This window comes from Bombina bombina, chromosome 3 (genome assembly GCF_027579735.1).
Source record: "Bombina bombina isolate aBomBom1 chromosome 3, aBomBom1.pri, whole genome shotgun sequence".
NCBI classification, from domain to species: domain Eukaryota; kingdom Metazoa; phylum Chordata; class Amphibia; order Anura; family Bombinatoridae; genus Bombina; species Bombina bombina.
In genome coordinates this window covers 855,420,005-855,444,745 of record NC_069501.1, presented here as the reverse complement: position 1 = coordinate 855,444,745, position 24,741 = coordinate 855,420,005, and the positions used below count along the sequence as shown (strand labels likewise).

Here is a 24,741-nt window from a genome sequence, read left to right as displayed (position 1 = left end):
AATCGTAAGACCGGTGAGGAGGCAAAGTACCAGCATGCAAAAATGTCTAGGAACTCTTGATACCCTCTGGCAATTGAGATACTGAAGAAGTGCACAGGACTTTGACTGGTTTCCAAAGACAGGTGGAAATACATTGCGGAGACCATGACAACATTTCGAACCTGCCCCAGTCGAGACTAGGATTAAGCTTTTTGAGCCAGGGATAACCCAGAACAACCGGAAAATGCGGAGAGTTTATCACCTGGAACTGGAGGGTTTCAAAATGGAGAGCCCCAACAGCCATGGATAACGGAGCAGTTTCGTTAGAAATGAGTGCGGGCTCTGGTGTCCAGAAACCCAAGCGCGCAATACCAAAGTGTAAGGGGCTGAGTGGTTTGAGGCTGAGACGTGAACCCGAGCGGTGCTGCTACAATATCACCATACGAGATTACAGGAATCCAGCCAGAACATCACCGGTGTAAGTAATACGAAACACCTTTTTATATGGATCTTTCTCTTTGGTTATTTGGAATCTCTTTGTATTCCAGCGGCTCCAGGCATCTCTATTTTCAATATCAGCTGTATTTCCTGGCACTCTGTATATCGGTCCGCTCCAACTGCAAGAAATTTTGTAGAAATGATCCTGGGGATACTACACTTCTTTCTTGTTATATGTTTGTGCACTGAATGTGACAAACTATGTGCTATTGATATGTGATTATTTGTGTGTTATACAATATTTGTGTGTTATATACTGTTACTGTTTTTGTTTTTATTTTAATTTAATTTTATTTTTATTTTCATTTTGCTTTTATCTGAATTATTAATTAAATTATTTTTTACACGATATTACTTGATATACTTTGCCATTTGGTCATTACCAATTTAGCTACTTTGTGTAAGCGCAGTCAGTTTCTTCTCTCTGGTTAGAGAGTACATGTGTGTATTGTTATTCATATAGGAGTTTGGGGAATCTCCTATTTTACTGGTACTGTTTTTGGTGACCTCTCATAGCGCAATTGCCATCCTTTTTGTGTTTATAATCTGAAGGGGCCTGCCATCAATGGCCTCAATAGCAAGCGGAATGGACCGAGGCAATACAGGAATGGAGTGCTGTGATACAAAAGCACTGTCAATGAAAGAGCCCACAGCACCGGAGTCAACAAGAGCCTGGGTGACTATGGAGGAGTCCACCCAGGAAAGGACAACCGTGACCAAAGGTTTCTCCTTAAGCGGTTCCGGGGATGAGGATAAACCACCCAAGGTCTGCCCCGGACAGGACCTTTGGTGCGAGCGTTTCCCGGTCGTGTAGGATAAGACTTTAAAAGGTGGCCCTGTAACCCACAATAGAGGCAGAGCCCCCCTCCTCCTAAAGGCCCTCCACCATGGAGAGACGCATGAATCCCAACTGCATCGGCTCAGCAGTACCTGGTGACTTGGGGCCAGGAGGCATGGGAGGAGAGGGAGGCATGGGTGGGAATGAAAACATAGGAGACAACGGAACAGGAGGCTTCTGCAAGCACTCCTTTAGAGAGGGCGTCTCTCTGAGTCTGATGTCAATTCAAATTAAAAAATACACCAATGCCTCGAGATCCTCTGGTAAATCTCTGGCAGCAACTTCGTCTTTAATTGCATCAGAGAGCCCATGAAAGAAGGCAGCAACAAGGGCTTTATTGTTCCAACCTACCTCTGCGGCAAGCATACGGAACTCAATGGCATACTGAGCAACAGATCTCGTACCTTGCTGAATGGACTTGAGTCATTTGGCAGCAGAGGAGGATCGAGCCAGAACATCAAATACCTTTCAAAAGGAGGCCACAAAATCAGGGTAATTAGAAATCACTGGTTTATTAGTCTCCCACAAGGGATTAGCCCAAGCAAGAACCATGTCAGAGAGCAAAGAGATGAGAAATCCCACCTTAGCTCTTTCAGAGGGAAACGCCTAAGGTAACATCTCAAAATAAATGCCCACCTGGTTCAAAAACCCTCTGCACTGATTAGGATCGCCTCCATATCACAGAGGTAGAGGTGCAGAACCGAACATGCTCCTGGTAGGACTAGGTGCAGCAGCGGAAACAGGAGCCGCCATAACTTGTGGGACACTCTGATCCAAATGTGCAGTGCGAGTCAGAAGGGTTTGCAGGGCTAGTGCAAATTGATCTAAGCGTGAATCCTATTCATCTCTCCTGGAAATGATGGTGGGTAACGGTGGATTATTAGCACCATCAGGATTCATGGCCCTTGCGTAATGTTAGGGTACCAGGAATCAGACTGAGACGTGAGGTGCAAAAATAATCACACCTTTATTAATAACAAAAAAATAATAAAAAGTCCACAAACAGCAGAGTCAGGAAGAGTCAGGAACAAGCCAGGGATCAGGAACCAGAAGGGATGTCAGACAAGCCAGGTTATACACAGGAACTGGAACATAGGAACTAGCAAACAAGTCTGAGACAACGCAAGGGCAAAATCATACTGAACAGAGGCCCTTTAAATAATAAGTGTGACATCATAATCCTGGGACTGCAACCTGTCTTACACTGATGATGTTCACCAGTTTGGCCATAAGAGGGCGTCCAGATGAGTGAGCAGTGTTACACACTCTGCATCAGATTCAGTGAGAGAGGTAAGTAAAATGGCAGCCAGCAGCAAACAGCAAACAAAGCAGGGTGAGACCCTGACACATATATCTGATGGTTTTGTAAACAAACATATATGTATACCTATATATATATAGATGGTTATATATAGGTATAGATCTATACAGATATATATAGGAATATCTTTTGAAAAATACTTCTATGCTAAGTACAGAACATTGGAATGTGAAATATTTACATTAAATACATAGTTAAACATAACACAAGTCCTTTGGCAGCTTATATTTTTCTAACACCCAAGATATCATATCTTTGAGCCTTTATAACTTTTATGTGCAATATTTTTTGTAATAATTTTTAGAAAACAGTTTTAATATGAGTGTACAGTGGGGCAAAAAAGTATTTAGTCAGCCACCAATTGTGCAAGTTCTCCCACTTAAGAAGATGAGAGAGGCCTGTAATTTACATCATAGGTATACCTCAACTATGAGAGACAAAATGTGGAAACAAATCCAGACAATCACATTGTCTGATTTGGAAAGAATTTATTTGCATATTATGGTGGAAAATAAGTATTTGGTCACCTACAAACAAGCAAGATTTCTGGCTCTCATAGACCTGTATCTTCTTCTTTAAGAGGCTCATCTGTCCTCCACTCATTACCTGTATTAATGGCACCTGTTTGAACTTGTTATCAGTATAAAAGACACCTGTCCACACTCCACAACCTCAAACAGTCACTCTCCAAACTCCACTATGGTGAAGACCAAAGAGCTGGCGAAGGACACCAGAAACAAAATTGTAGACCTGCACCAGGCTGGGAAGACTGAATCTGCAATAGGCAAGCAGCTTGGTGTGAAGAAATCAACTGTGGGAGCAATAATTAGAAAATGGAAGACATACAAGACCACTGATAATCTCACTCGATCTGGGGCTCCACGCAAGATCTCACCCCGTGGGGTCAAAATGATCACAAGAACGGTGAGCAAACATCCCAGAACCACACGGGGGAACCTAGTGAATGACCTGCAGAGAGCTGGGACCAACGTAACAAAGGCTACCATCAGTAACACACTACGCCGCCAGGGACTCAGATCCTGCAGTGCCAGACGTGTCCCCCTGCTTAAGCCAGTACATGTCCGGGCCCGTCTGAAGTATGCTAGAGAGCATTTGGATTATCCAGAAGCGGATTGGGAGAATGTCATATAGTCAGATGAAACCAAAGTAGAACTGTTTGGTAGAAACACAACTCGTCGTGTTTGGAGGAGAGAGAATGCTGTGTTGCAACCAAAGAACACCATACCTACTGTGAAGCATGGGGGTGGAAACATCATGCTTTGGGGCTGTTTCTCTGCAAAGGGAACAGGACGACTGATCCGTGTACATGAAAGAATGAATGGGGCCATGTATCATGAGATTTTGAGTGCAAACCTCCTTCCATCAGCAAGGGCATTGAAGATGAAACGTGGCTGGGTCTTTCAGCATGACAATGATCCCAAACACACAGCCCGGGCAACGAAGGAGTGGCTTCGTAAAAAGCATTTCAAGGTCCTGGAGTGACCTAGCCAGTCTCCAGATCTCAACCCCATATAAAACCTTTTGAGGGAGTTGAAAGTCTGTGTGGCCCAGCGACAGCCCCAAAACATCACTGCTCTAGAGGAGATCTGCATGCAGGAATGGGCCAACATACCAGCAACAGTGTGTGACAACCTTGTGAAGACTTACAGAAAACGTTTGACCTCTGTGCTCTGTCATTGCCAACAAAGGATATATAACAAAGTATTGAGATGAACTTTTGATATTGACCAAATACTTATTTTCCACCATAATTTGCAAATAAATTCTTTCCAAATCAGACAATGTGATTGTCTGGATTTGTTTCCACATTTTGTCTCTCATAGTTGAGGTATACCTATGATGAAAATTACAGGCCTCTCTCATCTTCTTAAGTGGGAGAACTTGCACAATTGGTGGCTGACTAAATACTTTTTTGCCCCAGTGTAACTGTACTTTGTAATGTATTTTTGATGTGTCTTGTGCAAATTTTTAATTTCGGAAAACAGTTAACCACAGCTCTGAGATCACGGTAAGAATTTAAGCATCACACAACTTGTAACATCAGAGCAATTGAAAATGCTCACGAAAACATGATATCGCTTGCGCAAAACATTTGCACCTCACTTGTAATCTAGCCATATATGTTTAAAGTGAATGTCAAGTTTGATGAATCAGTGCCTGGTTTTTAAAAACCCTATTAAAAACAGGGGCACTTTCATTCATCAAACTTTACATTTCACTTGTTTTGTTAAAATACTTACCTTTTAATCTTGAAAGCCGCTCCAGCACTTCCCCCCGCACGTTGCAAGCCTCTTCATATGTCAATAATGACGAATGTAAAATCATTTAAAACCAAGTTCTTATGAACTGAAATGACTTGAATATATTTTTTATCATGGTCAACAGTTTTTACTTCTTGCAGCCAAACAAAGACCTAAGTGCTTTCAACCACGTTGCAAGCCTCTTCATATGTCAAAAATTACGAATCCAGCTTCCTCCAATCATGTCGTTGCCTCAGGCAATGATTCCCCTTGGGGGGAAGCCGTGATTGGAGGATGCCGTATTCGTCATTGCTGACGTATAAAGTGTTGAGCGGCAGGAGGGGGAATCCCTGGAGTGGCTTTCAAGATTAAAAGGTAAATATTTTAACAAAATGATGGAAATGTAAAGTTTGATGAATGAAAGTGCCCTTATTTTTAATAGGGTTTTTAAAAACCGGCACTGATTCATCAAACTTGACATTCACTTTAATATTGCTAATTGACAGTCCAGTACTGTAAGCTTCCTTTACAATGTTTTGTAAAGATTAAAAAACTCAATGAAAAAATACTTTAACTTGTTTTGTTAAAGTACTTACCTTTTAATCTTGAAAGCCGCTCCAGCACTTCCCCCGCACGTTGCAAGCCTCTTCATATGTCAAAAATGACGAATGTAAAATCATTTAAAACCAAGTTCTTATGAACTGAAATGACTTGAATATATTTTTTATCAGGGTCAACAGTTTTTACTTCTTGCAGCCAAATAAAGACCTAAGTGCTTCAAAGGAATATGAATAAGTATCTCTAAAAAAAACGTTAATGATAAGCGGTCAAATTGGTTATCCGGTGGAAGAAGCTTTCTGAACCAAGAACACTGAGATTATTTCCTTTATTTAACAATTTGCTTCACATATAACGTAAGTTTTGACGGCAGATTAAAAACATATAGCTCACTTACTCAGATTTTATTTATAGCTGAAGTGAAGGATTATTTTTTTATTGCAGCCATTTTTTAATGTCCGTACTATACTTTTTTATAGCACCTCAAAATGTGTGAATCAATTTCCCTTTCTGTAAAGAAGAATCTAATAAACACCATTATCTTTTTCTGTAATACTTTTCTGCCACTATTTGCCCAACAATATTATGGTTTAAATCATTGTAGAAAATCAGTAATACACATTGTGAGAAATTACAAACTGGTTTCCATTGCCCCCAGTGTATATACAACACAGCTGCAAGACTCTCATGTATCCCTCTTTTAATGGAAAATTCCAAAGTCCCTCCCAGATTCTCAAATGTACCTCTTCTGGAAGGGCATCCCCAAGGCTGATGTTAAAGGAGCTCACCAGGGCTAAAGCTAAGAGTGTGGCCTTGTCAAGTTCTCATTAGTTCTTTTATCTACTATATTACATTACATTTTTCTCCTGTGCTGGCAGATACTGTTGTGTGTATAAATATATTCAGAGAGAGAAAGGCACTTGCTTGTGGACAAGAGTGTGAGTAAATAGTGAGTGTATATATAAATACATGCTTCTGTGTGTACTTTGTACAAGGGAACTAATAAACACTGGGTTCACTGTTCCGCTGAGTTCAATTTTCGGGAAACCTATGTGCAACACTTTGGGTACCTTATACTAAAACCCTGGAAAAGCATTTGCTCTGCAATCCCTGTGTGTATTTTATTTATTTATTTTTAAATAGAAACAATTCTTAAGGGCCTTCTATTTTCATATATAGCAGTAAGAGCAGAATGGTCAATGTACATAAAATATTACTGTCTCTCTTGGCTTACTTGAACTGTTGAGAGTCAAATATACAGTAGGAGAAAATATAACTAGATTCTTAACATTTGATGTACATAAAAATATTGCTCAGTGAATAGCTTGCACAAGAGAAATGTATATTGTGGATGTTTACTTTTTCCTATGTCCATTAATACGACAAACAAGATAACATTTGTTTATCTTGCTTACAAAACAATTTTAAAATTCCATATGGTTTGACTGTTTTACAGGCATAACAAGACTTAGCAAATTCCACCAGAAATGCTGCCCGTCACTCTCTTGATACAGCTGACAATGTGCTTTTAATTTGCTCTCAATCCTTTGTCCGTGCTTTTCCTTTTCTGTCAAATACAATTATTTACATATTCCAGCTGAGTCCCTTTATACTACATTTTAGTTTGTGAATAAGGTCCATTTCCATTTTCACCTTGCAATGCCTCTAATTCCTTCTCTTTCTTTTTCTTTTCTTGTTCGTCTTTTTCGTCAAATTGAGCTTCAACCTCTGCTGGGTCAACATAGGTATAAAAATATGCCATAACTGCGAAGATGATGCACACAGCCAGCAGTAAGGCCGCGAAGAGCACATATTCAGCCCACTGTGGAAAAAGTCAGAAATCACAGTGTTATATACATTTAGTGCTAATCAGCAAACACAGGGTAAACAACCGAATAGTAAACAGTACATAATTATTTGATTTCATAATCCTGGAAGTTAAGCTATTCCATTTGTATAATCTGTTAAAGGGATATGTGACACAAAATGGCCCTGACCATCCTACATATAGCAAGTAAACAGGTGACAAGTACACAATTTTAAATCCCTGGCTTAATTTATAACCAAACCACTGACAGTCAAGATTAGATTTTAAGTCATTCCCTTTAAATGGTTTAACAGTAGTGGGCCAGAATTCCACTGGCTGATAATGTAACTACTTTTAGCTTCAAATTGGATTTTTTTTTTAACAACCTAGGCCACATTAATATATATTTACATGAGCCGCTAAGAGACTTTGTAGTTGATGAAGGAAAAAACTACACTTTTGTTAATGTCAACATGAAATGTGCATATAAACATTTCGCACATGACCTTTAACTGTGATAGACTTTTTGAAATAGACACAGGTTGGCAAGTTGGTTGAAAGTTTAATTTTGACTAGACTGTCCCTTTAATGTGTCTTGCTATCCTTTGTTTAAAAGCATACCTAGGTAGGCTCAAGTACAGCAATGCAGCACTGGGAGCTAGTTGGTGATTTGTGGCTTGACATATATACCTCTTGCCATTGGTTCACCTAATGTGTTCAGCTAACTCCCAATAGTGCATTGCTGCTCCGGAAGCATACTCTTCAATAAAGGATACCAAGAAAACAAAGCAAATTTAAAAATAGAAATATATCGGAAAGTTGTTTAAAATTGCGTGCTTTATCTGTATCATGTAAGAAGGATTTCATGTCCCTTTAATGTGCTCCCGGTTATCGATTTTATCTACTGGAGTTTACCTACTGACTTTCCTATCCCCTGCTAGTGACTGATTGGCCGCAAATCTGCAGGGGGCGGTATTGCACAAGCAGTTCTGTTGAACTGCTTGTGCAATGATAAATGCTGACAGCGTATGCTGTCGGCATTTATCGATGTGCGGCGGACATGATACGCTACATCGTATCATGTCCGCTCGCACTTTGATAAATATGCCCCTCAGGATAATGTTGCACTTAACAAATATCACAGCTAAAATGTTATAAACTTTGGACTTTAGTTTTCAAATGATTAATGAGCACCACAAAAAGTTTGAAAACGGAACATTGGTTTTGCACACAGAACACTGTCATTATCCCAGCCATACTAGATGAGCAACCTCCCCAAACAGATACAAACATTACCTGATCAATCCATTCAAGTTTAAAAATGTAATTACAATTTTTAATGAAAAAAAATTAGTAAAATCAAAAACCCATATTTTTTCTCTCATGATTCTGATAGAGCAATATCCCACTTTCTTCTATCTCTTGGTATATTTTGTTGAAAAGCAGGGACTTATGCTTAGGAGCCGGCTAATTTCTAGAGCACTATATGGCAGCAGTTTAGCAAAAATGTTATTCATTTGCAAGAGCACTAGAGGGCAGCACTATTTCCTGCCATGAAGTGCTGCAGGTGCCTACCTAGGTATCTCTTCAACACAGAATATCATGAGAACGAAGCAAATACAACTAAACAGGAAACTTTTTTTTAATGTTATACTCTGTTTGAATCACAATAGAAACGTTTTGGGTTTTATATCCCTTTAACTGGTCAATCAACATATTGTTGTAATTGATAAGCTTCCAATATTGTCATTTTGTTTGGCTTTGGGGTTTTTTCCAATAAAGATATTGCAAGATTAATAAAGTAAATAATGATGTTGTGTTGTTTTTGGGAGGTAATGATTTTGTACTTGGGGGTATTTTTAGCAGAAACATTTTAGGATTGTGATCAACAGAAACACACAATGGCATCTACTTATCAAGTCGTCGACTTTCTTGCATTCAACGGCACCAATACGCTCGCCTAAGTTCGCCTAACATTGCGGCCGTGGACCTGAATACGTTCTCCAAAGTTACCAAAAAAGCTGTCAAAAAGCCAAGTACGGTGCGATGAGCAGCGGACTGTTGTTAACTAACATTCATCGATCTCGCTGCTCTTCGGCTTTTTTTCAGCTTTCTTGGTATACTGTCACTAAACACCCACACTATACTATACTGTTTACCCCCTATACCGCCGCTAAAGTTATTAACCCCTAAACCGCCGCTCCCGGAGCCCACCGCAACTCTAATAAATGTATTAACCCCTAAACCGCCGCTCCCGGAGCCCACCGCCACCTACATTATACAAATTAACCCCTAATCTTCCGCCGCTCCCGGAGCTCACCGCACCTAAATAAAGTTATTAACCCCTATCCTGCCGCTCCTGGACCCTGCCACAACTAAATAAAGTGTTTAACCCCTAAACCGCCGCTCCCGGAGCCCACCGCCACCTACATTATATTTATTAACCCCTAATCTGCCCCCCCTACACCGCCGCCACCTACATTATATTTATTAACCCCTAATCTGCCCCCCCTACACCGCCGCCACCTACATTATATTTATTAACCCCTAATCTGCCCCCCCTACACCGCCGCCACCTACATTATATTTATTAACCCCTAATCTGCCCCCTCTACACCGCCGCCACCTACATTATATTTAATAACCCCTAATCTGCTCCCACTACACCGCCGCCACCTACATTATATTTATTAACCCCTAATCTGCCCCACTACACCGCCACCACTATATTAAATGTATTAACCCCTAAACCTAAGTCTAACACTAACCCTAACACCCCCTAACTTAAATATAATTTAAATAAATCAAAATAAATTATTCCTATTTAAAACTAAATACTTACCTATAAAATAAACTCTAAGATAGCTACAATATAATTAATAGTTACATTGTAGCTATTTTAGGATTTATTTTTATTTTACAGGCAACTTTGTATTTATTTTAACTAGCTACAATAGTTATTAAATAGTTATTAACTATTTAATAACTACCTAGTTAAAATAAATACAAAAGTACCTGTAAAATAAAACCTAACCTAAGTTACAATTACACCTAACACTACACTATAATTAAATGAATTACCTAAATTAACTACAATTAACTACAATTAAATAAAATTAAATAAAATTATCTAAAGTACAAAAAAAAGCAAACACTAAATTACAGAAAATAATAAAATAATTACAAGATTTTTAAACTAATTACACCTATTCTAATCCCCCTAACAAAATAAAAAAAAGCCCTACCCTACACTAAATTACAAATAGCCCTTTAAAGGGCTTTTTGCGGGGCATTGCCCCAAAGTAATCAGCTCTTTTACCTGAAAAAAAAGTACAATACCCCCCCCAACATTAAAACCCACCACCCACATAACCAACTCTACTCTAAAACCCACCCAATCCCCCCTTAAAAAAACCTAACACTAACCCCTTGAAGATCACCCTACCTTGAAATGTCTTAACCCAACCGGCCCGAAGTCCTCAACGAAGCCGGGCGAAGTGGTCCTCCAGATGGGCAGAAGTCTTCATCCAAGCCGGGGCGAAGTGGTCCTCCAGACGGGCAGAAGTCTTCATCCAGGCGGCATCTTCTATCTTCATCCATCCGGCGCAGAGCGGGTCCATCTTCAAGACATCCGACGCGGAGCATCCTTCCTGGCCGACGACTAACCGACAAATGAAGGTTCCTTTAGATGACATCATCCAAGATGGTGTCCCTTCAATTCCGATTGGCTGATAGAATTCTATCAGCCAATCGGAATTAAGGTAGGAAAAATCCTATTGGTTGATGCAATCAGCCAATAGGATTGAAGTTCAATCCTATTGGCTGTTCCAATCAGCCAATAGAATGTGAGCTAGAATTCTATCAGCCAATCGGAATTGAAGGAACGCCATCTTGGATGACGTCATTTAAAGGAACCTTCATTCGTTGGTTAGTAGTCGGCCAGGAAGGATGCTCCGCGTCGGATGTCTTGAAGATGGACCCGCTCCTCGCCGGATGGATGAAGATAGAAGATGCCGCCTGGATGAAGACTTCTGCCCATCTGGCGGAACACTTCACCCCGGTTTGGATGAAGACTTCTGCCCGTCTGGAGGACCACTTCGCCCGGCTTCGTTGAGGACTTCGTCCCGGTTGGGTGAAGACGTCTCAAGGTAGGGTGATCTTCAAGGGGTTAGTGTTAGGTTTTTTTAAAGAGGGGATTGGGTGGGTTTTAGAGTAGGGTTGGGTGTGTGGGTGGTGGGTTTTAATGTTGGGGGGGTATTGTACTTTTTTTTCAGGTAAAAGAGCTGATTACTTTGGGGCAATGCCCCACAAAAAGCCCTTTTAAGGGCTATTTGTAATTTAGTATAGGGTAGGGCTTTTTTATTTTGGGGGGCTTTTTTATTTTGTTAGGGGAATTAGATTAGGTGTAATTAGTTTAAAAATCTTGTAATTATTTTATTTTCTGTAATTTAGTGTTTTGTTTTGTTTTGTACTTTAGATAATTTTATTTAATTTTATTTAATTGTAGTTAATTGTAGTTAATGTAGGTAATTAATTTAATTATGGTGTAGTGTTAGGTGTAATTGTAACTTAGGTTAGGTTTTATTTTACAGGTACTTTTGTATTTATTTTAACTAGGTAGTTATTAAATAGTTAATAACTATTTAATAACTATTGTAGCTAGTTAAAATAAATACAAAGTTGCCTGTAAAATAAAAATAAATCCTAAGCTAGCTACAATGTAACTATTAGTTATATTGTAGCTATCTTAGGGTTTATTTTATAGGTAAGTATTTAGTTTTAAATAAATATAATTTAAATAAATCAAAATAAATTATTCCTAAGTTAGTGGGAGTTAGGGTTAGTGTTAGACTTAGGTTTAGGGGTTAATGCATTTAATATAGTGGCGGCGGTGTGGGGGGGCAGATTAGGGGTTAATAAATATAATGTAGGTGGCAGCGGTGTAGGGGGGGCAGATTAGGAGTTAATAAATATAATGTAGGTGGCGGTGGGCTCCGGGAGTGGCGGTTTAGGGGTTAATAAGTATAATGTAGGTAGCGACGGTGTAGGGGGCGGCAGATTAGGGGTGTTTAGACGGGGTACATGTTAGGGTGTTAGGTGTGGACATTACCATAGGAATCAATGGGATATCGGGCAGCAGCAAACATAAGCTCTCGCTGCTTTCCGACTCCCATTGATTCCTATGGCATCCGCCGCCTCCAGGGCAGCGGATTGAAAACCAGGTACGCTGGGCTGGAAAAGTGCCGAGTGTACCTGCTAGTTATTTGATAACTAGCAAAAGTAGTCAGATAGTGCCGAACTTGCGTTCGGAACATCTGTAGTGACGTAAGCATCGATCTGTGTCGGACTGAGTTTGGCGGATCGTATGTTACGTCACTAAATTCTACTTTTGCAAGTCTGTAGGGTTTGATAACTAAGGTGAATCAGGCTCGCCACATATACACTGCGGAATACCAGCATATTTGCGGTTGACGGCTTGATAAATACATGCCAATGACTATACCGGACAAAGTTCCGAAATCATTAGCTACCAAAAAGAAATGAAACATTTTCATCAACCCACTAGTTTGAGCAACTTTCACTGTTTCCAACCAAAACATCAGAATACTGAATAGATCCAAAAAATAGTACCCCAAAATATTGTAAATATCAGTAAAATATCTTCCAATTTTCTGGTTAAAATGAAATATATAAACCTTTTTCTCTGAAGTTTTATGTCAGGTAAAGCTTAAAATACTGGGCTGTTTAGCACTGACAATATACATATTTACATTAATAAAGCATACTATGATTATAACAAACTTATAGTAAGAGTTTCTGTTAAATTGGGTCACATTACACATTTTATACTACATATTTAGCTGACCCATTTCAGTTAGAAAGTTATTTTTAAAAGGGTTGTTTACCTGTTGAGAAATATGTGATGCCCCAGCAACAATAAGGACAATAACGTTACCAACGGCTACAGTCAGCAACCATCCTGCCTGAAGCACTGATTTCATGTTTGAAGGTGCCTGTGAAGAGTGAAAACATGAAGAGGAGAATTAATTGTATGAATAATGCATAGTTATCTTAAATGACCATTCAACAGATAGAGACTGTCACATCACATGTTCATACTTATTTGTAGTAAAAATAACTTTTTAATACACTTTCATTATTTATTGTGTCCCATTTTCCTATAATTTAGTTCTGAAAATTATGGGGTTTACAAATCCTGTGAAAAGTGGAAGAGCAGACTCCAGATTTAAAGTAACACTGAACCCAAATTTGTTCTTTCGTGATTCAGATAGAGCAAGCAATTTTAAGCAACTTTCTAATTTACTCCTATTATCAATTTTTCTTTGTTCTCTTGCTATCTTTATTTGAAAAAGAAGGAATCTAAGCTAAGGAGACAGACAATTTTAGTTTCAGAAACCCTGGACCGCATTTGTTTATTGGTGGGTGAATGTATCCACCAATCAGCAAGAACAACCCAGGTTGTTCACCAAAAATGGGCCGGCATCTAAACTTACATTCTTGCTTCTCAAATAAAGATACCAAGATAATGAAGAAAATTTGATAATAGGAGTAAATTAGAAAGTTGCTTAAAATTGCATGCTCTATCTGAATCACAAAATAAAAAAATTGGGTTCAGTGTCCCTTTAACACTGCTATATTCCACACAGTCATTGGTTGCACACTGTAGTGACCCATTTATAACTTTCCCTATTGGCCTCAGCAAAGAAGTAAACCTAGGTTACAACATGGTCTATGCTTAAGGCTTGTTCAGCCAAAATGTGTCAGCCTTGATGAGCACAACATCTGACCTCCTGCTATTTGCGTCATGTTTTTATGAAGTTTGTAATAAAGGAAATGTTTTTTTCACTTCTTTTTAATAAGGAGCCTGTGAACTACAGCATTTTTTTAGTTATTACCAGAGAGTGTGGGTCTCCTATAATTGAATATTCAGGTTCTAAGCCACCCCCCAGAAGTTACTGCAGGGATCCAAGTGATCATGGATAACAAATCTCATCATATGGAGAGGATCACCAGCTTAATGCTAAATACTGGAGAATTTCCTTTGTGCCAAGGTCAGCGAGTACTTTTTATGCTTTTTAACACATTTTCAGGGGTTTTTTTAGAACATGGAAGCCCATTGCTTTCTGGACACTAAAATATTCACTTATTTTATCAATATTGAAAACGAATATAAAAAACACATTGACATATTATCGGGCTAATCTTTGTTTTCAATACATCTTTAAACTTAGCATTTATTTAGCATTTATTGTTTGGAAACAAAATGTACAAATTAAACATCAAACCAAACAGCATACGCAATATTTATATTGTGCATTCCCTGACATATCTTTCAAAATAATCTTGGCAACTATAGGGTCCATCACAATCTATCAGCTGAGGTCTTTTTGGTACTTTTTCTGGCTTAAAAGGACCATTTTTATTTCAGTGTGATCACAATAGAGTGTTTTGTGGCTATTTCTGCAACCACTATCATGTTTTTGTCTCACAGAGAAAAGCCCTATTTTTAGCATGGAGCTTAAAAATTCTCTTTTTCAACACCTTTTCAAGACCAGTTTTGCCTTCTAAATTCAATCCCTCAAGGCTCTTGATAAAACCCTGAAATAGTCTTTTGGGCATCTTCACAAATATTCCAAGACAATTTGGAATTATTCTATTATGTTGCACATGTGAAAGACGCACCGAAATGGCCGCTGGAGACGTTTTAGTGATTTATTAACATGCATGGTATTCCTTCAGCAGTGGGCAGGGCACACATTTACATATGCTTATATAAAAAGCAGCCCTGGAAAATTTTGAAGACCAGACCTATTTTCCATTGAGTCCATAGAATGGACATGGGGATTACTGGGATGTTTTTTCAGAATTACATTTTCTAAGTTTAGAGAAAAAAAATAACAATAGTAATAAAAAATGCCAGATTGTTGTTGTATGAGCATCCAATAACCCAATTTCATTCATGAATCTCTTTCCCAGTGACAGAGAAGACCCTAAGAACTAGGCAACTAAAATGATACATTATCTAGGAAATAAAAGTTACAAGGAAATCATTTGTGACCCTAATATGCATAACTCAGAGGAAACAAGGTGATAACAGCTGCATTGCTTCACAAGCAGCAACGCCCCATTAAAGAGACATGAACCCTATTTTTTTCTTTCGTGATTCAGATTGAGGATACAATTTTAAAAATATTCCAATTTATTTCTTTTATCAAATTTGCATTGTTCTCATGTTATTCTTTGTTGAAGAGATATTTAGATAGGTAGCGTGCACATGTCTGGAGCACAACATGACAGGAAATAGTGCTGCTATCTAGTGCTCTTGCTATTGTTTAACATTGTTGCAAAACTGCTGCCAAGTGGTGCTGTAGACAAATGCACACTCCTGAACTTAACTTCCTGCTTTTAAACAAAAGATAACAAGAAAATAAATTGATAATAGAAGTAAACTGGAAAGTTGTTTAAAATTGCATGCTCAATCTGAATTATGAAAGAAATATTTTGGGTTTTATGTCCCTTTAAATTATAGCTGGCTAGTCCCAGCTGCTGGGTCTACCGGGAAATCCTAGTAGGCCAATCCGGCCTTGTGCATGATGTCCTGTACAGATATGGGGATCTACAAGGACAAGTGAGATTAGGACCTCAGCATCTAGAAATTACGTGGAACAATTTCTTTTTGTTAATCACTTTTGTGATTGTCACTATTAGTATTCCTGGCCTTTCAAACAGGATGGAGCAATCATGAGTTTGAAAGAAACCTATTGCAATACGATTCCATCCTCACCACTGCTAAACCATCTGAATGCCAGTTGTACTTAGATATGTTGGCCATACCGGCCTTGTTTGCCTATTTTGACACTTTATATTTTAAAAGTATTGTTTTTAAAATATTTACATTTATTGATTTAAAAGTGCTATTTTTCGCTATGGAAAACAAGAAGAAGACTACTTTTTTAAATTTTATTATTAGAGGGACTTACATCATCTTCTTCTACTGGATTTTGACAGTACTGAAACTGTCACAGGAAGCGTGCCATCACATTCATGGCGTTTTACAGTGCCTACATTAATGAGCTTCTAAACGGTAATGGGAGTATAATAAAGTAGGTGAAACCACTGTAGAACATACTTTTGTGAATGTGTTTGGACTTTGAATTCATAAAGGCAGGTTTCTATTTAAAAACACATTCACAAAGACTCAATCTTATTTACACATGAAAAGGCCTTTTTGGGAACTATTGTTTGCGACTGCTTTTTTTTAACTACGGATCCATTTTGCATTTCAGTAGGATATAGTTTGTGATCGAAGCCTATGTTTAAAGTAAAATTGGGGAAAAAAATAATGGAATATGGGTTATGAAGACACATAGATTGTTTTTTTATTTTGCTTCTTTGCCACATGAGGATTTCTTAAAATCCAGGCCATGAGATCATTCTTCTTTTTGTTATCCATTTTAGGTTGAATTTAGCATAATACTTTTTTATCTCACCCTACTGGTTCAGTAGTTTGAGATTCAGCACTAATAGTCATTGTGGGATAAAAGAAAGATCTTTTTCCAAAATAAGACACTTTGGGGCCCATTTAACAAGCTCCGTAGGGAGCTTTTGGGCCCGTGTTTGTCTGAAAACTCGCCAGAAACACAAGTTATGGAGCTGCAGTCTAAAGACCGCTGCTCCATAACCCTGTCCGCCTGCTCTGAGCAGGCGGACAGGAATCGCCAGAAATCAACCCGATCGAGTACGATCGGGTTGATTGACACCTCCCTGCTGAGTCTGCAGGGGGCGGCGTTGCACCAGCAACTCTTGTGAGCTGCTGGTGTAATGCTGAATACGGAGAGTGTATTGCTCTCCGTATTCAGTGAGGTCTTGCGGACCTGATCCGCAGTGTCGGATCAGGTCCGCAAGACCTTTCTTAAATAGGGGCCTTTATCTCATCACTTTAAAATCTTCTAAAACGCAAGCTCCCTATTTTTACACCAATTAGGCTTGTACCAAGGGCAGCAGAATTTAGGAGCGGCACATTCTGTGGAATATTTCTAGATTATAATGCCATTCACTATGCTCTATAAATGATTTATTTTATTACAAACCCATAATCCCTTGTGGTCTAGTGAGACTGAACGACGACACATCCATACATCCTTGGCGTCCGGTTGTGAGAAATATATAGGGTGAATAAAAACTAAAAAAATTTAGGAACACGGTTTGGATGCTGATAACAAAATACATATACCCCTGAACCTGTATATTTTCTAGATGTGCCATACACAGAAGAAAATGGTGGGTGCGGCATATTTCTGTTTAGTGCTTCCTGATAAGTATGTATAGCCTATTTGGAGCAACTTGCCATGTTGCATTTCAAATGTACATTAAACTAGATGACAATTTTCCATTAGCATAAAATAAATTGAGCTTATTTCTTGTTACTACCTGAGAGTATGAGAATTCCAGTCCTGTTACTGAGAACACAACTTCCCCGGCTGTAATGAGGAAATACTGAGGAATCTGAAGAGCCATGTGAACAGAGTTTGGTTTGATATCTTCAATATATTGCAGAGCAAGCGCAGGAGAACACTGGTTAAGAAATAAATAAACACAAATCAAATGTTTGGAAGGTAAAATCTTTTGAGAATTGCATAATAAAAATGTAATTAGCGGCATATCTAGTGCAATCTAAATATATATTTGCTTATAAAAAAGTAGTTTCTCTGTGACCTACATTAGTGTACTTTACCATGTTTTGTAAACACCACCAGTAAATAGTTAAATTTACTTAAATGAATTAATAATATCCCATTCCTGTAAAAATTTTAAACTAAAAATTGTATTATTGTGTAACTTTATTTTCAGCATAAGTGTAATGTAATGTGGCCTCTAGTCCCATACAATCTCCACAAATAAGTGACTGACCCCTTTTATTAAAAAATTCTGTACCCCCTGCTCTAGAGACTAACCCCACTCCTTCACCCCAGTAGCATAACACCCTATACTATCTACTTACTATGATATCTACTTATTCTGTCTACTAGCCTAGTAATATATAGTAATTATTAGTGATGTTGCAAACCTAAAATTTTGCGTTCGCGAACGGCGGACGCGAACTTCCACAACTGTTCGCGAACGGGCGAACCGCCATAGACTTCAATAGGCAGGCGAATTTTAAAACCAACAGGGACTCTTTCTGGCCACAATAGTGATGGAAAAGTTGTTTCAAGGGTACTAACACCTGGACTGTGGCACGCCAGAGGGGGATCCATGTCAAAACTCCCATGGAAAATTACATAGTTGATGCAGAGTCTGGTTTTAATCCATAAAGGGCATAAATCACCTAACATTGCTAAATTGTTTGGAACAACGTGCTTTAAAACATCAGGTATGATGTTGTATCGATCAGGTAGTGTAAGGGTTACGCCCGCTTCACAGTGACAGACCAAACTCCCCGTTTAAAGGGACAGTCTACACCAGAATTGTTATTGTTTTAAAAGATAGATAATCCCTTTATTACACATTTCCCAGTTTTCCATAACTAACACATTTATAATAATATACTTTTAACCTCTGTGATTATCTTGTATCTAAGCCTCTGCAAACTGCCCCTTTTTTCAGTTCTTTTGACAGACTTGCAGTCTAGCCAATCAGTGCCTGCTCCCAGATAACTTCTCGTGCACGAGCACAGTGTTATCTATATGAAATACGTGAACTAACACCCTCTAGTGGTGAAAAACTGTTAAAATGCAATCTGAAAGAGGTGGGCTTCAAGGTCTAAGGTGGGCTTCAAGGTCTAAGGTGACACTGTGCCCTGGCAGGCAGGCACTGAAACGCACACGTGTGAAGGAAACTGACTGCTATTATTTAACACAGTCAAAAAAGTTTTTTTTTTTTTAAATCTACACTACTGTTACACCAGATATGAGTTGCACTGGGGTGAAACTGTGCCCTGGCAGGCAGGCAGGCAGGCAGGCACAGAAACGCACACGTGTGAAGGAAACTGACTGCTATTATTTAACACAGTCAAAAAAGTGTTGTTTTTTTTTTAAAATCTACACTACTGTTACACCAGATATGAGTTGCACTGGGGTGAAACGTTGCCCTGGCAGGCAGGCACTTAATCGCACACGTGTGAAGGAAACTGACTGCTATTATTTAACACAGTCAAAAAATGTTTTTTTTTTAAATATACACTACTGTTACACCACATATGAGTTGCACTGGGGTGACACTGTGCCCTGGCAGGCAGGCACTTAAACGCACACGTGTGAAGGAAACTGACTGCTATTATTTAACACAGTCAAAAAAATGTTTTTTTTTTTTAAATCTACACTACTGTTACACCACATGTGAGTTGTACTGGGGTGACACTGTGCCCTGGCAGGCAGGCACTTAAACGCACACGTGTGAAGGAAACTGACTGCTATTATTTAACACAGTCAAAAAAGTGTTGTTTTTTTAAAATCTACACTACTGTTACACTAGATATAAGTTGCACTGGGGTGACACTGTGCCCTGGCAGGCAGGCACTGAAACGTACACGTGTGAAGGAAACTGACTGCTATTATTTAACACAGTCAAAAAAGTGTTGTTTTTAAATCTACACTACTGTTACACCAGATATGAGTTGCACTGGGGTGATACTGTGCCCTGGCAGTCAGGCCCTGAAACGCACACGTGTGAAGGAAACTGACTGCTATTATTTAACACAGTCAAAAAAGTGTGTTTTTTTTTTTTAAATCTACACTACTGTTACACCAGATATGAGTTGCACTGGGGTGACACTGTGCCCTGGCAGGCAGGCAGGCACTTAAACGCACACGTGTGAAGGAAACTGACTGCTATTATTTAACACAGTCAAAAAAATGTTTTTTTTTTTTAATCTACACTACTGTTACACCACATATGAGTTACACTGGGGTGACACTATGCCCTGGCAGGCAGGCACTGAAACGCACACGTGTGAAGGAAACTGACTGCTATTATTTAACACAGTCAAAAAAGTGTTGTTTTTTTTAAATCTACACTACTGTTACACTAGATATGAGTGGTGGCACTGGGCAAGTGGGCACAGTATACGCTGTGAGCCTGACACACACGCTGGCAGGCAGGCAACTGCAATTAGATTACACAGGAAAAATAAACAAAAAAGCAGCCCTAAAAAGGGCTTTTTGGGGTGCTGTCCTTACAGCAGAGATCAGATGAGTCCTTCAGGACTGTAGTGGACACTGAATACACTAGCCTAGCTATAGATGTCCCTACTAAATCAGCAGCAGCTACACTGTCCGTCCTCTCCCTAAGAATGCAGCTTCCTAATGAATCTAAAATGGATGCTGTCCAGGAGGTAGGAGGGTCTGGGAGGGAGGGTCTGCTGCTGATTGGCTGGAATGTGCCTGCTGACTGTGAGGTACAGGGTCAAAGTATTACTCAATGATGATGAATAGGGGGCGGATCGAACATCGCATATGTTCACCCGCCACGGTAAACATGCTATGTTCGCCAGGAACTATTCGCCGGCGAACAATTCGCGACATCACTAGTAATTATTTTCACTTAAAATGTGATCACATTCATTCAGTTTTAGAATGGTGTTAATTGTGGTGAGCCATGAGAATAATATGTCATTACCTCATGAATTACTATTGTGTAGGAACTACCAAATCCAAACTTCTGTGAGTCAGCCGAGCATCTGTGTCCTGTAGCAGTAAAAACCTCAATAGTCTTCCTGCACATAATAAAAGACAGATATTCACATAACATGCTGAAAGTGGTTTTATATTTAACTCATAACACATTTGACAAAAAATAATATTTATAAACTGTTAAATGAAAATAATAGGGAGATAAATCTAAATTAATAGGATTGTATGATACATCATAAAGACATTATAATACAATATTTTAGTCTGAGAAAATGCAATTCATAGAATCTTTATTCAATTTGTGACTGGTGCAAAAAATCCTGATTGTTCTGTAGGTTAATCAGAATATATATATATATATATATGTAATTAAACATCTTATAAAACTTATGGGGCTTAAGTTACTTAACCTTAACAAAAATGGCAATGTGGGAAACCAAGTCCTGGTTAATGTGAGCTGGATCTAGGCATCTTTTCTAGCATTACACCTTGCCTCCCAATTTAATATGCATACTGATCATAATTCATATAAACTGACTAGTTTTATCAGTGTTGATAAATGTGGGATAAATAGTCTGTGGGAATTTCTGAGATCAGCCACACTGCTCAAACCACTGCTTAAATGAAAATGGCTAAATGAATCAAAACTATTATAAGGATTATTTAGCGTGAATATCGTAAATCTTATTTTATATACTAAATCTTATCTTATCTTATTCTGCAATGTAATGAAACTTGCCCCTAACTGATGAACTGTAATGTAACTATGGAAATTAGATCAAAGGTTTTGCTATGATGTTTAAAAAAAAAAAAGATAAGGGGAACTGAGAACCTTGATTACTCAAGTCAGTTATCCTCTCTGTGACATTATTTGTGGTATGGACATATTGTGCTTTGAGTGATAAAATATTTATTCAATGGCAGCATTTAAGTTCTCCACTTGCTGGTAAATTGGTTAATACTCTCAGTTAAGTAACACATATGCAATGGCCAGGAAAACGTTACCTCAATACTAGTTTTGACATTAAACTCTGTGCTGTCACCTGAACATAAAATACCCCACATTGTTATGTATGAGGTAAAAACCGACATTACATAAAAGGAAAACAGGAATCAAACTACAGAAGCCTAAGTATTTCTTCTCATTTTGCCTATCACTAAGAACTTTGGCATTAACATTTTGTTTGCTATTATGTTTCTATATAAAAAAAGAGGATGAATGTGAATCAAACTGAGAACCATAATGCTCAAGTCAGGTATCCTCTATGGATATTTTGGTTTAGAATACATTAAAGGGACACTGAACCCAAAAATTTTCTTTTGTGATTCAGCTAGAGCATGCAATTTTAAGCAACTTTCTAATTTACTCATATTATCATTTTTTCTTCGTTCTCTTGCTATCTTTATATAAAAAAGGCATCTAAGCTTTTTTCTTGGTTCAGAACTCTGGACAGCAGTTTTTGATTGGTGGATGAATTTATCCACCAATCAGCAAGGACAACCTAGGTTGTTCACCAAAAATGGGCCGGCATCTAAACTTACATTCTTGCATTTCAAATAAAGATTCCAAGAGAATGAAGAAAATTTGATAATAGGAGTAAATTAGAAAGTTGCTTAAAATATCATGCTCTATCTGAATCACAAAAGAAAACATTTGGGTTCAGAGTCCCTTTAATAAAATGTATTACAAGGTGTTTTGGGCCAGATTACAAGTGGAGCTTGTGCGCTGACTCTGATAGAAGTAAGCTTTTTGTGCGCGTTGGGTAGCCCTCGTATTACAAGTTGAAAGTAAACTAACCAGATACGCGCAAAAATCCGAACTTTAAAATAACGTATTCTCCCATAGAAATCAATGGAGCAAAAAAAGGGGAAAAAGCCTAACACCCTACTTGCGTGTAAACCTGATCACCTATTCTCAAGTGCACTAACCCAACATAACATTCCGTTCTTCACAGAGCAGAATATGTTCTATTTATTCAGAAATACATATATTTTTATATATATATATATATATATATATATATATATATATATATATATATATATATACATATATATATGCAATGTTTTTTTTGCATAAATATATATTTATACCTATATATATATAGATGATTATATAAAAAATATATATAGTATATAGATATATACAGATATATATAGGAATATCTAAATACATTGAACACTGGAATGTGAAATATTTACAGTAAATACACACTATAACACTTTATTAAAAATAAATATTGTATAAATATGATTTTACATGTTTTATCTACTTAACTGCAAAGGGCTCCAATTCACTGATATATGTCTATATGTATATATATATATATATGTATGTATGTATTTATGTGTTTATATGTGTATATATGTCTGTAAATACATATATACACATAAAGATACATGAATACATATGTACACACGTATAAACACACACACACACACACACACACACACATATATATATATATATATATATATATACTGTATATATACACATACATATCCATATTTATGTATTCAATTGTGCTCAAGAGATTGCATTTACTTTCAACTTGTAATATGAGAAAAAAACCTGACATGATCAAACACTTGTGATAAACCGTTTTTCGCTCGGGCATAACTGTTAGCGCTCCACTCTAATCTGGCCCCTTGTAGGATCTGAATTTTGCACACTAGCAAAGCACATATTCCTAGTAATTTAATTATATAATCTAATAAGCTATTGGTTATTTGTTTATTATTTTTGTTATTGAGGTTGAAAAGAATACAACACAAATTGTCACAGATATAAGCACTTGGACTACGAAAATTAAATTACAGCAATGAATAACATTGCTGTTATACATAACAGGTCAACACACAATATTACATACTGAAGTATGCTGTGTGAATTAACGTAGAACATGAGACACACCTCAGGTTTTCTAGAATATTGTAGTTATAAATCTCTTAAGAGAATAATAATAATAGATGCATTCAACATTCTCCATATCATGCCCAATGATCCCTATTGTATCAACAGGAATATAAGTCATAATAAACTAGGGAAAACTGGGGTGAGGAGGAAAAGCAAGGGTCACTTATAGTTAGGAAAAGTGTCAGAGGCATAGGTCCATAATCCATGGTAAACAGGTTTCAACTGTAAATAAGGAGGTTGTTGCACAAAACAGTTTAACAGAGGAGCATGAAATGTGAGATGACAATTGACCCCCAATTATAATATAAACATAATGGACTATAAAATGTTCTAATACTGCAATGCCTAGTATAAAGTAAACACCACTTATGAGTCTATGTATGGATCTTTATTGCCACCTAGTGGAGAAGATCTGTCTATGCATTAATCTCCTGTTCAATCCAATGACGGTGTAATGCAAATTTACTTGCGCTTACGGAGTGAGGATAAGGGGATAAAAATGAACCCTCAGCTATGTAACATGTAAGTCATCTAAGAGCCTGAGGCACTGATATAATAGTGAGAACAAAATAAGAATATAGACTCATCAGAATACACTGAAGGAGTTATTATGACCTTAGCATAATATGGTATGAGGTGGATAAGACAATAAAATTATGTGACTGAGCGGTCTATATCTGGATATCTAAATATAAATTCTCCATAGTCATGTATACACAATAAGGGGGTAACTCTCCATACTACATACTATCATGTCAGAATATAACTCCTGAAATAATCTAGTAACAATCACTACAAATGTAAAAAAGAAATATAGGTTAGAAGTTGTGACCAGAGTCCAATCAGCCTTAAACATTTTGGGGTGTGCAACTCATCTTGTAGGTAATGCTGTCTAATGCAAGTTGGGATG

At 37.9% G+C, this 24,741-nt stretch overlaps 1 protein-coding gene across 1 annotated transcript in view; it reads right to left on the bottom strand.

Annotated features, from left to right (window-relative positions):
- Positions 1-6,956: 6,956 nt before the first annotated feature.
- Positions 6,957-24,741, bottom strand: part of SLC15A1 (solute carrier family 15 member 1) — an 87,798-nt gene continuing 70,013 nt past the window's right edge. Inside the window, exons 20-23 of the mRNA XM_053705477.1 lie at positions 20,901-20,997; positions 17,715-17,858; positions 13,169-13,276; positions 6,957-7,277 (exon numbers count right to left, since the gene is read on the bottom strand). Of these exons, the coding sequence (XP_053561452.1) occupies positions 7,068-7,277; positions 13,169-13,276; positions 17,715-17,858; positions 20,901-20,997 (559 nt within the window). The 3' untranslated portion in view covers positions 6,957-7,067. The remainder of the gene's footprint in view (positions 7,278-13,168; positions 13,277-17,714; positions 17,859-20,900; positions 20,998-24,741) is intronic.